The sequence below is a fragment of the Harpia harpyja genome, chromosome 16 (genome assembly GCF_026419915.1).
Source record: "Harpia harpyja isolate bHarHar1 chromosome 16, bHarHar1 primary haplotype, whole genome shotgun sequence".
Taxonomy (NCBI): domain Eukaryota; kingdom Metazoa; phylum Chordata; class Aves; order Accipitriformes; family Accipitridae; genus Harpia; species Harpia harpyja.
This window is the reverse complement of record NC_068955.1, coordinates 12,782,809-12,797,311: the sequence shown is the minus strand read 5'-3', so window position 1 is coordinate 12,797,311 and position 14,503 is coordinate 12,782,809. Positions and strand designations below refer to the sequence as shown.

The window sequence follows — 14,503 nt, the reverse complement described above, 5'->3', positions numbered from 1 at the left end:
ATCCCACAAGACAATCACCATAGCTGACTCGGTACTCAAAAATGTCAGCATACTTACCAAAGCTTTCGTGTTCAGTCTTCCATGAAGTAAAAGCCCAGGTCTGACAGGAGAGATTGTGCATTACATACAGACCTACCCATTTTTTTAAAAATATATGTACTCCATACATGAGACACAGTGGGCTGTTAACAGAGACTGGACATTGTAAAAACCAAAGTTACAAGTATTATGTTTAATTCTACACTTAATTCTCTGCTAAGAATACAGAAGGGAAGCAAGATGAAGGCAGATTCCACGAGCTGATGTGCAGTCTAACAAATTACTGAAATGCATTTGGAAGGATTTCTTTGGAAAAATTCTTCATTTCTGTGAGGGTCAGGGAGATGGGCCAAACCATTACAATCAGCTCACATGCAAATTCACCCACCCATTTCCACTAATGCTCTCACAACTGGGTAATACAGTGGTCATGTAACTCAAGCTCTTGCTCTTCTGGGCAGAGAGGGTTGGACTTGACATGAAAATACTGTTCAGCTAACAGTGGATTCAACTAATCCAACAGCACACATTTTATGATGTGACTTCTGTTTCTACACCCCTAGATAAAAAAAACCAAAACCCAACTCTAAACCTTAATCCATGGTTGAGTAAAAACACAAATAGCATAGACCAAAGTGCTATACAGTTAAGTCAGCTATGACATTTTAGACCTGTTTCAAAGAAATGGCTTATAAATGAGCCGATTTATACATACAAACAAGTCCATTGTGCCCAGAAGTTTCCTAACATTTTTATTAAAAACAAAAGAGCCAAAAAGATTGCCCTGATACTCTTCATTGTTATAAAGCAGACTCTGAAATATTAAGTGAACTACGTATGAGCAAAGAACTCCAACTGATGCAGAGTTTAAAACTAGGTTTACAATTTCCTATTTTATTGGCATGGATGTATTTCTAAACTTAAAAACCTTTCTGGCAAGTTATCTCAATTTCTTATGACAAAATTTCTCACAACACACAAATATTTACAACATATACATATTTTTTCAGTCTTTTACAACTGGTTCTTAAAAGACAAACAATTTATAGGTTACCACAGAACAAAAGCTGTGACTTAGTTGTTTTTAATTTCATAAAACTATCATAAGTTAAAGTGAATAATTTTCTTTAAATTCCTTGTAGCATTTTACAAGTGCAACAGAAAAATATGAAGAACCAATTTAGGATAGCTGCAGTTCATTGGATAAATGTTGCCCATTGTAATCACATTATTTCACAGCAAATTCTTGAAAAAATAAGCACCAATCATTCTTGCAAAGAACAATTTTATCTAAAAGTATTGAAAAGTGTTAAATACAAGGTGTTTAATTTACATAACAAGCAATAAATACACCATATCCAAACTTTTATTCTGCATACTGCTACCCTTGTACATATAATGTACTAAAAAGTCAGCAAATTGTCAACACCTTTTCTTTTTTTTTTTTTTTCCTCTTTTTTTAAAGAAATCAATTTGACTTCCAACCAACGGTTTGCTACTATAACAAAGGCCACAAACAGTACATCTGGGACAGCATACAGTGTTAAAACTGACAAACTCCAAGGGGGAAAAAAAACATCTAGCAAATAAACCGAAAAGCTGTAGATCATTGCTGGTGATATTAGCATATACTAGAAAACCTTAATATGCTGCTACTATGATTTTTTCAAATTGTTTAGTCAAATATTATAAGAGCAAACTAATGCTCTTACTGATCAAAAATAATTACGTAGCCACACTGTATTCTCATTGTCCTGCATGGAAAGATTTGATGCAATTTCATAACTTTGCTTGAGCCTTTATTTTACAACAGAGCATTACCTCTAACTCAGAATTGCACATAAGAAGGCTATTAAAAAGTACAATAAAAATCTGCACAAATCAGACTTAAGAAGAGTCAGTATGCTGTACACTTTCTACAATATTACGTTGATAGGTGAATAAACAATAAAGAAGTGCTGCCACTAAGTTTTCCAGAAAGTTCTTCAGTTGAGGAAAAATCAAATGGAATTTTTGTTGGTTTTTTTTTGTTGTGGGTTGGTTTGTTTGTTTTTTTTTAATTTTTAATTTTTTTTTTTAAAAATGACATCCAGGTCAGTTTACGACCTATAAGCTTATGCATTGAGCCTTAAAGACTGATCTTCTCTCCTCCTGGAAGAAATATCAATATCTATTGAATCCTTGCCAACAATAAGCCTTAATCTCTTCGCTGGAGGAAGAGGAATAAAGTCATCAAATTCATCATCATAGTCATCTTCCTCTTCATCATCCTCTTCTGATGAAGATTCATCTGCTGTTTCCTCTTCATAGTGACCATAATCATCTACTTCCATTCTTGACTCCAAAAGGGAAAGAGTTTCACTACAACACATACCATTTTCATGAAGGTCCTCAGGGTACGTCCCTCTGTTTTCTTCCTCTCGTTTTAGCTGTATTTTTAATTTTGTTGAACTATTGCCTGATCCTGAGTTAAACCCATTATTTAGCTTTGCTACATATAAATTATTATCTTTTTCATGGTCTTTACTTAATTTGATGCTTATTTTCGAAGAATTCATTCCATCACTTTCTTGGTCATTTGCCTTGCTACTGCTATCGTGGCGTCTACGAAGAGTCAGTTTAGGGATCCCAGAGCTATTTTCAAGGATAAGCTGTGCATCATACCTCGTGATTCGTCTTTTCTTTTTACTTTTTGCAGTTCTAAAGCTGTCTTTTGCTTTAAAATTGTCAGATGTTACAACAGAGCAGCCACCAGATCCAGGGATACAGTCTTTATAGCCAACAGGTGCGTCCACCACATTATTCCTCTCTCCGAGCTCTGAATGTGAACTAATCAAATCTGGTACTTCATCTTTCACAGGTGTATTGTGCATAGTATCAGTTTCTTCTGTTTTTGCAGATGGTTTCACAAGTTTTCCTTGTCGAGATTTCTTTTTTGACATGCCTGCATCATTTTTCTGGCACCTAATCTCCCCTTTATGTGATGGTCCATGATGGTCCACATCATTTTCATTTACCACATGAGACTGCTGCTCTAAAATGTCCGATTGCGTTCCAGTCAAATTATTCTTATAGCTATCCAATGTATTTGGTTCAAGCTTTAAGTCAGAGGTCTCCTTCAAATTCATCCTTGTTCTCATTGACCTCCTTGTTATGTATGTGCAGGGTGGTATATCACCATGCTCATGAGCACCTTTCACAGAATTCAGTTTATGTTCTCTTGCTGCATGCCTTGTTAAGCATCCACTAGAGACTGCAACTTTGACTGGTCCCTCCAATTCTTTATCCTTTTTAATGGGCAAGTTTTTATACAAAACTACTTTAGGCTCTTTGAGAACTAGATTTCCCATTTCGAGCTTTCTAGAAGCGTTCTTTTGCTCTGGCCTTTTGCACTGATTTCTCAACTTTATCTTTGAAAGTAAAGGCTTTGCAGGCTTTTTCAGTCTCTTTGGTACCCTGGAATTATTTATATGAGTTAGTTTAGATGAGGTAGAATTTGATGATGCTGGAATTCTTGATATAGACTGTCTTGTTAATGTTCTATTTTTGCTGTTCTTTTTTACGCCAATTGAAGATTTTCTGTTAGCTGCAAAAGAAAAAAGTGGTTTTGTTATGACACTGCTTTATCCGGAGTTTCCCACTCCCAAATACTGTAGTTATTTCATTTATTTTAAACACTTCATCAAAATCTGTGAAACAGGCTAGACAGTACCCAGTAAGGAGTGAGACTGCTTAACTTGCAACTCAGACATGAAAGGAATTGTCAAACAAGTCAAAAGTACACCTAAATTCCAGGTATACTTCCCTCACTGCCCCCAATATACCAAGTTTAGTTTTTACTTAATTTCTTCTTCTACCATTTTTTTTTTAAAATCCATCCCACATTGTCCACAGTTTTTACTGAGTATTATTGAAGCAAAATCTGAGGATCAGCATGCTCTAGTATTAACCCCAGAATTTTTTCCTACAGAGGGAGGAAAAAACCCCCCAAACCTTAAGTACTGTAATGGTGTCCTGGTTTCAGCTGGGATAGAGTTAATCTTCTTTCTAGCAGCTGGTACATCGTTATGTCTTGGGTTCAGTATGAGAATAATGTTGATAACACACTGATGTTTTCAGTTATTGCTAAGTAGTGTTTACACTAAGTCAAGGATTTTTCAGCTTCTGATGCCCAGCCAGCCAGAAGGCTGGAGGGGCACAAGAAGTTGGGAGGGGACACAGCCAGGGCAGCTGACCCAAACTGACCAAAGGGATATTCCATACCACGTGATGTCATGCCCAGTATATAAATAGGGGGGAGTTGGCCAGAGGGGTGGATTGCTGCTGTGGAACTAACTGGTCATCAGTCGGCAAGTGGTGAGCAATTGCGTTGTGCATCACTTGTTTTGTATATTCCAATTCTTTTATTATTATTATTATTGTAATGTTTTATTATTATTGTCTTTTTTTACTATTCCTCATTATTATTATTTTCTTCCTTTCTGTCCTATTAAACTATCTTTATCTTAGCCCAAGAGTTTTACTTTTTCCTGATTCTCTCTCCCACCCCACTGGGTGGGGGGGGAGTGAGCAAGCGGCTGCGTGGTGCTTAGTTGCCAGCTGGGGTTAAACCACAACAAATGGTTTCAGTTTCAAGTATCCAGCTGTCTGTCACCTACTGTGGTAAGCAAAGGGATTTTTGTCCAAGCAAAGCTGCAACTCTAAAGTTTTGTAATTAGAGATCGTAAGAGGGCTTTGGGAAACTTTTTTTTCTTTTTTTTTTTTAAAATACCACAGCAGCAAACAGGAGCCAGATGGGACCATAATACTTTACACAGCTCCAAACCTGTCTGCTAGTTAAGTCAAAGTTTAAGTTATTTTTGCCTATACTGACGGTGGCAGACATGGGGAATGGGGGAAAGTAAATAAATGATACTCACTACTCCATGAAGAAAAGTCTCTCAGGAGCATCACAAACAAAAATCCCTTCCAATTTCTTCCGAGATTACTAACTGTGCACTTTTACTTCAGAATAGGTACCTGAACTATATCAGTCCTGGATGTGGAGAGGGAATAGCTGCCCAATTTAAAGGATCTCTAAAGGAAATGACTATTTGTTTAATAATCTCTACTAAGAGTATTTATTTAAAAACTGTTTTCCTACAGAATGTAGATAACTCAAACTATGTAAGTTTTCTTTCCTAAACTATACTATTGCATGTGATAGTTTACAGTATTTTCAAATACATACATTACCGATAGAACTTTAACTGACATGTTCAGAAATATGACACTAGCTATTTGCTTTTGTTATAAATAAAAGAAAACCAAACAAGAACATACCAACCTCTTGTTCTTGAAACACTTATGGAAAAGTGAATTGCTATTTAAATTGCCTTTAGAACTGTAATTTATACAGGAATCTTAAGACCAGCATCTGAGATGCATCTCAACACTAAGAGAGAAATTCCATGACAGTGTAAGTTTTTCATGGTTTTATGAAACCTTTAATCCTGCACTCCAAGCTTTTCCCCTTACTTACTTGCATTAGCTTTTTCCTGAGTGGTATCTGCATCAGTGTTAGAGCTGACAGACTGGCTGTCTGAATTTTTGCTGCTGTCACCCAACTTTTTAAGTCTGTTCAATCGTTTATCTGTTTCTCTCAGTCCATATTTACTATTAATCACAGGAGTAGGTGCTGGCAATCCCACTCTTGACTTAAAAGCACCAGTTCCACGTCTACAAAGAAAAAGAGGACACAATGTATTAATAACTCTTAATATAAACTTAGAACTGTGTTTCATATACAATAGTTTGAATCCCAGGTATATTTGGATAAACAATACCAATAACCACTGAATTTATTAGCATTTTGTGGGCTGCTTTAATAGGATATCCATACACTCATCTCGTTTTAGTAAGATGTGCAGAAAAAAACCTTCATTTATTTCTTGCAAGAAGAAAAGTTGCAAAAGTAGGTTTCCCTTGCTTTACTTCTATTTCAGTATCATTTCACAGTCAAATTATACAGATGAAAATGAAATATGCTCATTCAAAATACTACTTAGCTTAGATAACAACTTCAATTTTTTCCTAATCACAGCAGGCTAGTACAAATATGTCAGCTTCAGTTACAATGCTTCTTACTGCATCAGCAAGAGTTGAAAAGTACAGAAAATGGAATAAAATTATCACATAGTTCTGTGTTCCTTTGTAACTGAAAGACTCCAGTATGTATGTATTTACCATGAAAATGAAATGGCTGAGCAAACCTAGAACTTATTTTTTTTTTCTAAGTAATCACAGAAAAGGATGAAGATTAATAATTCCTGTACTTGCACTTCAACCACTACTACTAGGATTCCTTTGATACTCTTTAATAATCCAGTATGCTTGCAATCTGCAGAATTACTAAAGACAACTTCAGTGTGGATTCCAGTGTGTTGTACTGGAAGAAAATCTACAGAACTTAACCAAAAGCGCACCAAAAAGATTAGACAGGCTCTCAAGCTCCTCAAGGTTAATTATTATGCAGTCACAATACTTGTTCTCAAATTAACTGGTATTTGTTTGATATGAAATGTTCTTTCAGTATTATTTTGTATTCTGTAAATTACAGGCAGCTTAAGATACTAGACTGAACCTAGCACAAGCAACAGCCACTTTAGATCAGAAAGTAATAGTGCTATGAACAACCACAACTGTCTCCTGACATGTCATCTTTGGTGCCCAGTTGTCTCAGTTAGCCAGCATGAACAGCAGGCTCACCTAAAAACAGTACATGCACATATGTAAAGATATGCAATTTTCTTGGTGATGACTTTCAGAGACTTGGAAAAAAAATTGTACAGAGCCAACCCTCCCAAACGTACTCCACAGATCCTTAGAAGTCTAGCAGTTTAACATTACAAATTAACACCCTTTACAGCATAGTCAAAATTGGGTCACTTAAAGATGATTTTTTTTGTGGTGTACGAAGCAACAGTTGCCTCATCAGTGTTGGTAAGGACTAATTTTTCCTTGCTCAACTCTGCTAAATTAAAATCTCTCATATTCGATTGCTGTAACACAGCCTTGTGACCGAAAAACAGATTCCTAAAGTTAGAATTACCCAAACGTTAGCTTTAAAATATAACACTTTCCTGTACTTAAAATACGAAGATGACGAGTTAGCGAAAGTGTTCAGACACATAAAATTGGTTTGTTCTGAAAGAGAAAGTATGTCCGTATTACATTAAAATCAACAATCAAAGGAACTTGAGTAAAAAGAAACATTATCACTCCAAGTAACAAGGAAAGAACAATCATGGTGCCCATTTATTCAATACTAAACACCTCCCAGGACTGAAGTACATTTTTAGTAGCAGCTCTCTAGATAGACTGAGACTGTACCCTTCACTTGGAATGATCTACCAACAGCATATGAGCTTGAAAGTCCACACCAGAAGGTCTTCCCTTGAATTGCAAGAATTGTTAGTGACCAAACTAGCCAGTAAAAAATGAAGGTAGGGTTCTTAAACTGTTTATATGTAGGTGCACAAAGCTATTTCTCAATATGATTAATATTTTGTCCTTTGTAGGTTTTCTCTCTCCACACTTAGGTGAAACAGTAATAGAACTGTCATAGGTTCTGTGTAGTTCCTCTTGGAACTAGGTGAAGCTCTCGCATATGATGTTGAGCCTCCATGCTCACAGTAAGCAGAAGTTTCAACATGGCAAAAACCAACTATGAAATTCTTTCAACTGATTTTGTGAAGAAACTAGGTTGGGGCAGCACAGGTGAAAAACAAGTATAACAACAACTTTGCTGCTATTGTGCGACGGACAGATATAGGCAAGTACTGTCCAAACCAGTAGATCTTTATGAGTACACAAACCCCCAAGTTCTAGTACCATAGAGTGAAAACTACTTTGCCCATTCCCAGCAGAAGAGAATTTCAGGTCAACATAGAAAACATTAATGAAATTTACTTTTTCTAGTGCAAAAAAGAGCAAAAGTTGGGGGTCAGTTGCTAATGGCTTCGTAGAAGCTACAACTGCTCTTCCTTCCAATTCTACTTTATTCTGTACAAATATTTTTAAGAATCTACACTTCTTTTTTGTTATTCTCATTTTGGGCTATGTCCAGAACAGAGAATTAAAAGAAAAACAGCATGCAGGAGTTCTCAGGAAACATGACCGTTCAGTAACAACATAAAAAAAATCATTACAACAAATAGTTAGGAAGCAATTGTAATGTGTCCAAAAATCTGAGTGCTCATAATAAAGGACTTCAAGTTTCACAAAATACATTGTGAATATGCCCAACTCCATTTCAAACTTATTTACATCAATGCATACCTTTCACAGGTGTAACATTCGCAGTATTCATTATTTTCTCCAAAAAACCCATCTCCATAGTAACAAGAGATTTCTTCTCCAGGTTCAATATCTCTTAGAGCTTTCACACATGCTGTATCTCTGCCCGTTGATACAAACTGGGGAAGAAGACAACAGAAAGGGGAGGGGGGAAGAAAAAAAAAAAAAAAAAAAGTTAATCGTTAAGGTTGAACAGTACCTGAATAAGAAAAAAAAAGTAAAACCGTTGGGGAAGAAAAGGTGCAGGGAAAAAAGGGGAGGGGAAAAAAAAAAAAAGTGGGGTACTTTATTTATTTACTTTTAATTTCTTGCTTACCTTACAGTTAGGTCTGCAATCTGAAAAAGGTCCAAAAGATAAAGTCAATTAACTGTTGATAAGACCTGAAACATGAATAGTTGTAGATATCTAAAGTAAGGATTCACTCTGACTTCAATAACTGTAGAATCTCAACTAAATACTGGGAGTTATGTTAGTATTGCACAAAGCTATACATCAAAAGATATCTATTTTGGTATAGTTTGGTTTCTGAGCTTTTCCCTATGCTACCACAAATGTTCAGTTTCTCTCCTCTGTAAGGTAACAGGATTTATCTTAAACCCTACCTGCTTTTCCTTCAGCATACAAATGCAACAGAATCAGTTAAGCTTCTGTGCAAAAGGTTAAAGACGACATAAGAAGTTCACCTAAGAAATATGTTACTGTTGACTAAGTTCACAAAGAATTCAAGGTAACCCACAATATGCTCCACTAATTTAGCTGCCAGTTCCAAAGTCTCTGTGAAGGAAGAAGGCATCACTTTCCTAGAGCCTTCTGTGAATTTCCCAGTACACAGCTGATCAGGTCTGGTCTAGGAAAATCCCAACAGGATTTTGTCCTACAGTAATCCAGTATGCCAGATTCAGACACTTTTCTCTAAGGTCCTGCATTGTTCAGCTTACATATAACAACACTTCTGAGCAGAATTCCTTATGTCCTTTAACATGCTTCCTATACTTACTACTCACCATGATTGATAAATGCAGCAGGACCAAGCCACAGCTGTGCACAGTTTTTCCGTGTGGAATACATGACGCTGAAGTCATTTTCCCCATGTCTCAGCAGCATGTTTTCTTCCATTTCTGATAGTTCAGCAATACAGCCCACAAGTAATTCTATTTTATCATTTCGTTTCCTTTGGTGTAAAAAGAGTAGCAGAAGTAAGAATACATATGCCAAAATTGCAAAGTAATTTCACAAAAAGAAAAGTTGTCAATAACAGGAAGTGTTTTGTAAACTGTATCTCAACCCCTATAAACCTCATGTTTTAATTCAGTTAGAGACAGGATATTAGGCTAAATAGACTTTTTATCAGACATGAAATAAATGGTTTTATGCTACTATATAGAACCAATTACATCAATTCTGACAGACATTACCACCATTGTTTCTACCATGTCCTGACACTGCAAGCAAGAAATTGCAAGAGTTGATTACTTCAGCTTCTACTGTTGTTAAAACGAAAAGCAAGATTTTTTCATTTGTGCACACTCCCTCCCCATCAGCACATAAGACATTTTGACTTCCTCCAGCTGCTCTTGTTTGCATTTCCTATACTTCTTCCTTTGGCCAGGAAAACACAGCATAGTGAAGACACTCAGAACTCCGTGGCTTCTTAAAAAAGGGCCAGTATTGACTCAAAAAAAGGCCAGAATTCACACAAGATGTTTTCCTCTCTCATGAGCAGTTCTTCAGCATCAAGCTAGTCCTTGAAATAGACCATTGGCAGGGGGTGGGACACACACACACACACAGACGGATGACCAACAAAACCATGAGGCTTTCATGTGCAGACAGCCAAACTGCCATCATAAATATAGCAGATCAGATACGCTGAATACTCAGCCTAGGAAGAAGCACACAATTTCCATTATCTTGCAAGGGCATTGTTTCTACTGCTTTTTAGAGTGGCCATTCCAAATTTTGGCCAGATTACTTTGACACAGATGAATATGAAGATACTAAATATACACGAAGGACACAAACCTTCCAAGGTTTGTGAAGACAAGCCTTTTAAGTCCAAAATTCTCCTTTTATAGAGAGTGCTGAGAACTCTATCAGTTCTGAGTCTCAACAGTTTTCCAGATATTGGCAGGGTTAAGAAGCAGCTCTCCTGTCTTGCTCTCTCAGGTCACTCAAGATTTTGAGCATGAAAAGTTAGTTCATTTTCAACACACCTAAATACAAAGCTTCCACCCCAAAGAATCAGTTAAGGGGAGAATTCAAACAAACAAACAAAAAAACCAACTCATGATTATATCATAATTGTGAAACTTCCAGCTACAGTTATGAAGAGCTAGAAACTGGCCTCAACCTTCTTAAAGCTTACCCTCCCACATGTTGAGGCCATAGCCCCACAGTAATGGCATGCTTACTTGGTATGCTGCCTGTGTAATATCTAGCTACTCAATCCTAGCCCGCACATAATAGCATTATCATCATCTCAGATGTGATGTTATGAGTACGTACTGCCACAAAGCAAAACAAATATAAAGTACGGGGGATGGGGGGACAGGGGGGGACGGGGGACGACAGGGAATGAAGGGGAAAATTTATTTTAAAATCTGAATTAACCCAGGGATCTGCTGGTGCTGCCACCAACATGCTTATAATGAAACTCAGATGTGCAAAAATGAGATGGGGTAATACACTGTGGTTCCAACTTCGTGTTTCCAGGAGATATTTATCTTGCACAATCAAAATATGCAAATAACACCCCTCAGTTTCACAAAGGCGAAAAACTCATTTTCCTCACAATTATTTGTTGTATAACAAATCCAGCATAATGCCAGTCTCGACATGGCTGTTTTTCTCACAAGAGGCCAACAACTCACGATTAGAGGAAAATAATTATCTGACTGAAAACAAGATAAAAAAAACTTGTATACTGAAAACTGTACAGCTACATCCAAATATACAAAGGCACGTCTTACAGATGCATGTATTATGTGTTAAGTACTTAGCAAAAACAGACACCAAATTTAATTTGTAAGTAAAAATACAAAACCTTCTATTTCACTGGTTGCAGTTTTAATTCTAAATCATACTTCTTCAATATCATTTTTTAGAACCTTTCAAACTAATTGACAGAAATGGAATGCAACAGTAAACTATATTTCTTACCATTCTTTTGTTGCAACAATTTTGGCTCCATTTTGTTCAGAAGAATACCGATTACAAGGTAGTATCTCAAACCCACTGTCAGTTGCAAACATTCGTAAATAAATAAATACCTGCAATGAAAGAAAACAGTATTTTTCTGTTACAAGCAAAACAAAAGCAGTGGGGAACTTCATATAAAAATAATGAAAGTCAGTGAACTGCACAAAAAAATACACAAAAAATGGATATTGCAATGGGATGTTGTTTGCCAAAATGCATTTTTGATTATAAATTTTAACTATACACATTACGCTAATCTTATTTCTCCAGACTGACTTGCAGGAATCCTCACATGGCTAACATGACTATCCAAAGAGTTTAAAAAAATTAAAGATGCCTTGAATGGTACAAAATTGGTCCAACCAATGAAAATAGATTATTTCTTCTTAAAGTCACTGAGTAGTTGCATTCAAGAACTCTTCTCTGATCTTTAAAAACCACCGAGACCTAACAATCTACAGGATCCAATTTTATTCCTTCCAGTTCTGAGAAAGATACTACTTCCCTGACAAATCTAGATACTGAATTCAGGGATTGCTTGATCAATTCTTTTTAAAGTGCAGCTGTATTACTCAAAAAACACTATGGGAAAGCAGAATTTGCTGCCTCCTTTTTTCTATACTACTAGATTTTATGCACTTTAAAGTAGGCCAAATTCCTTTTGGTTATATCTGAAAGCAACGCACTCATTCCTGAAGGAGTTGGTTTTTGTTTTGTTTTTTTGGGGGGTTGTTTTTTTTTTTTAAGTAAAAAAATACTATGATTTCCTTGCAACTTTGAGAACCAACAACCTTTATGCTATACACAAAATGGATTTGGGGTGTGGGAAGTAGAGGAAGAGGAGTAACACTCCCACATAAAGCCGCTACACTCAAACAACTGAGGTAATTTGAGGTAGCAAGGCTTCTCCTTTTTCCTTCACCTTTCTTTGTCACACAATTTGGTTTAAAATAGCTGCAAGTTAAAAAAACAAAAACCCAACACAGAACAAACAAAAAAAGGAGGGGGGGGGGGGGGGGAGAAACCCCTTCCAAAGAATGAAAGAAGTCCTTGAAACTCTTCATCTCCTGGAAGTAGGTCTTCTCTCCTGCTTATCACTTAAGCGAACAGCAGAAGAGGCAAATGTGTCTTCCCTTCTACATGTCTATTAAATAAAAGGCAGTGGTAAGTTAACTCAAAAAAAAAAAAAAAAAGCAGGGGTAGGGGGGGAGGTAGAAGCTAGCTGGCTTTTAAAAAACAAAGGAAGTTTCTGTTGAAAAGCAATGAAAGAAATAACAGAGCAGTGGATTACTTTACTACTGCTACATTCCTAAGAAATTTTTACATTTTCTTAGCCTTTCAACCATCTGAAAAAGCACATTAATTACAAATACACCTACATGTTCCTTGAACAACCTTTCCTGCATTTTGTTCTTGTTAAGAAAATAGTGCCGGGCCCAGTCACCTGACGTCAAGGACTTGAAGGCTTTTTCTAAGTGCTCATCTTTCTTAAAACGTTCAATCACCTCTTTTAGTTCTTCTTGCCTTCCTTTAATAGGTCGAAATCTGAAATAAAGAATAAAGCTATTCCAGTCCACCGTTATTAATTTTCAATTCTTCCTCACAGTTACTCGCAACACAGAGTTCTTTTGCTAGCCATATAAATATTTAACTTTTAGCATAAAGAAACTGACCACTGTGTACTCAAATCACAGGCCCTCATTTCCTGAGATAATGGCAGAGGTAAGGTAAAGCCGAGCATACTACTTGGAACGTTAAAACCCTCCATTCTGCCAAGAGGCACAATTTATTTCTAAAACAAATCTCCAATAAGATTAACCAACACAGAATAATATTTCACTTTTTTCAGCACCTATCATTTGGAACAAAGAAGCTAAAGAAGTAGTATAATAAAAGTGTCACTGCCCTTACTTTCCTAATAAATTTACTATCATTGAAAGTGCATGTGCAAAAAAGTCCAGCAAATAAACTAGATGCTGTAAAGCTTCCTAGTTAACACTAGTATCAGGGGATCTATGCACAGTTCTGGCTTTTGTAGCTGGGTTGGGGGGTGTGTGATTTTAAATTTAAGCCCTCTACAACCTCACATATTACACTAAATTTTTTTAATAGGGAGCAAACAATTAAGACAGCGCAACTGAAAAGACTGAATAATAAATCTCAAAACAGAAACAATGTGTAACTATCTTGAAGAGTGATTTCAAATCAACTTTTGCCCAACCCAAAGCCTTATTATATTGACAAATCCACTATATGGGTTTATGTAGATTGCAAACTCAACATTTGCATTAATGTAAAACACACCTTTTAATGACTACACAAGAAGTATCTATAAATAGTAACATACAGCACAGATACTACATCTGTGGAAGACTGAATTTCCACAGGTTAGTGCGATCGTAAGATTTTTTTCCCCAGAATATTGGCTACAGGAAACAGGTATCTGAAAATCATGGATAGATAAAAATATGAAAATAAACCCCTGTACATTAGCAGAGAATTCTGCCTTCTTCACAAAGCTTGAGATTTAAGAAAAACTATCCTTCATATCAACAGGAAAAAACTGGCTACAGAAAAAACCTGTATGACTGCAAGAAGCAGGAGCTCCACTTCTGAGCTGCAAAACCATCAAGAGAAAGAAGAACTTAGAGATTATGTCAAATCTCTATAAATTGCCTTAGACTGAGCACATACCTGTATATGCTCTGCTTTGGGGCGGAGGTGGGATGTGTGTACTTTTAAGTGTATGACACACCCCAGGGGACTCTTCACAAAGGTAAAAACTTTCTAGGGTCATGAAAAGCTGTTTTCTGCAGCTCCTTTTACAACTCACACCTTTTGCTTACACAGCATATAACGAAAGTGTTGAACAGGCTAACAGCTTTTGATTAAACCCATAACACTAAGTCCCATTACTTGTTGCTTGAA

At 36.4% G+C, this 14,503-nt stretch overlaps 1 protein-coding gene across 6 annotated transcripts in view; it reads right to left on the bottom strand.

Annotated features, from left to right (window-relative positions):
* Window positions 1-913: 913 nt before the first annotated feature.
* The window catches only part of KMT5B (lysine methyltransferase 5B), a 32,594-nt gene continuing 19,004 nt past the window's right edge, over window positions 914-14,503 (bottom strand). For 3 of the 6 annotated variants that reach the window (XM_052810830.1, XM_052810829.1, XM_052810833.1), the window contains 7 exons: window positions 12,955-13,120; window positions 11,537-11,646; window positions 9,382-9,548; window positions 8,693-8,712; window positions 8,359-8,495; window positions 5,561-5,757; window positions 914-3,625 (listed from right to left, as the gene is read on the bottom strand). In XM_052810830.1, the coding sequence (XP_052666790.1) occupies window positions 2,154-3,625; window positions 5,561-5,757; window positions 8,359-8,495; window positions 8,693-8,712; window positions 9,382-9,548; window positions 11,537-11,646; window positions 12,955-13,120 (2,269 nt within the window). In that variant the 3' untranslated portion in view covers window positions 914-2,153. Of the gene's footprint in view, window positions 3,628-5,552; window positions 5,758-8,358; window positions 8,496-8,692; window positions 8,713-9,381; window positions 9,549-11,536; window positions 11,647-12,954; window positions 13,121-14,503 lie in introns of those variants that run through there. The other 3 variants (XM_052810832.1, XM_052810834.1, XM_052810835.1) reach the window with 3 other exon arrangements.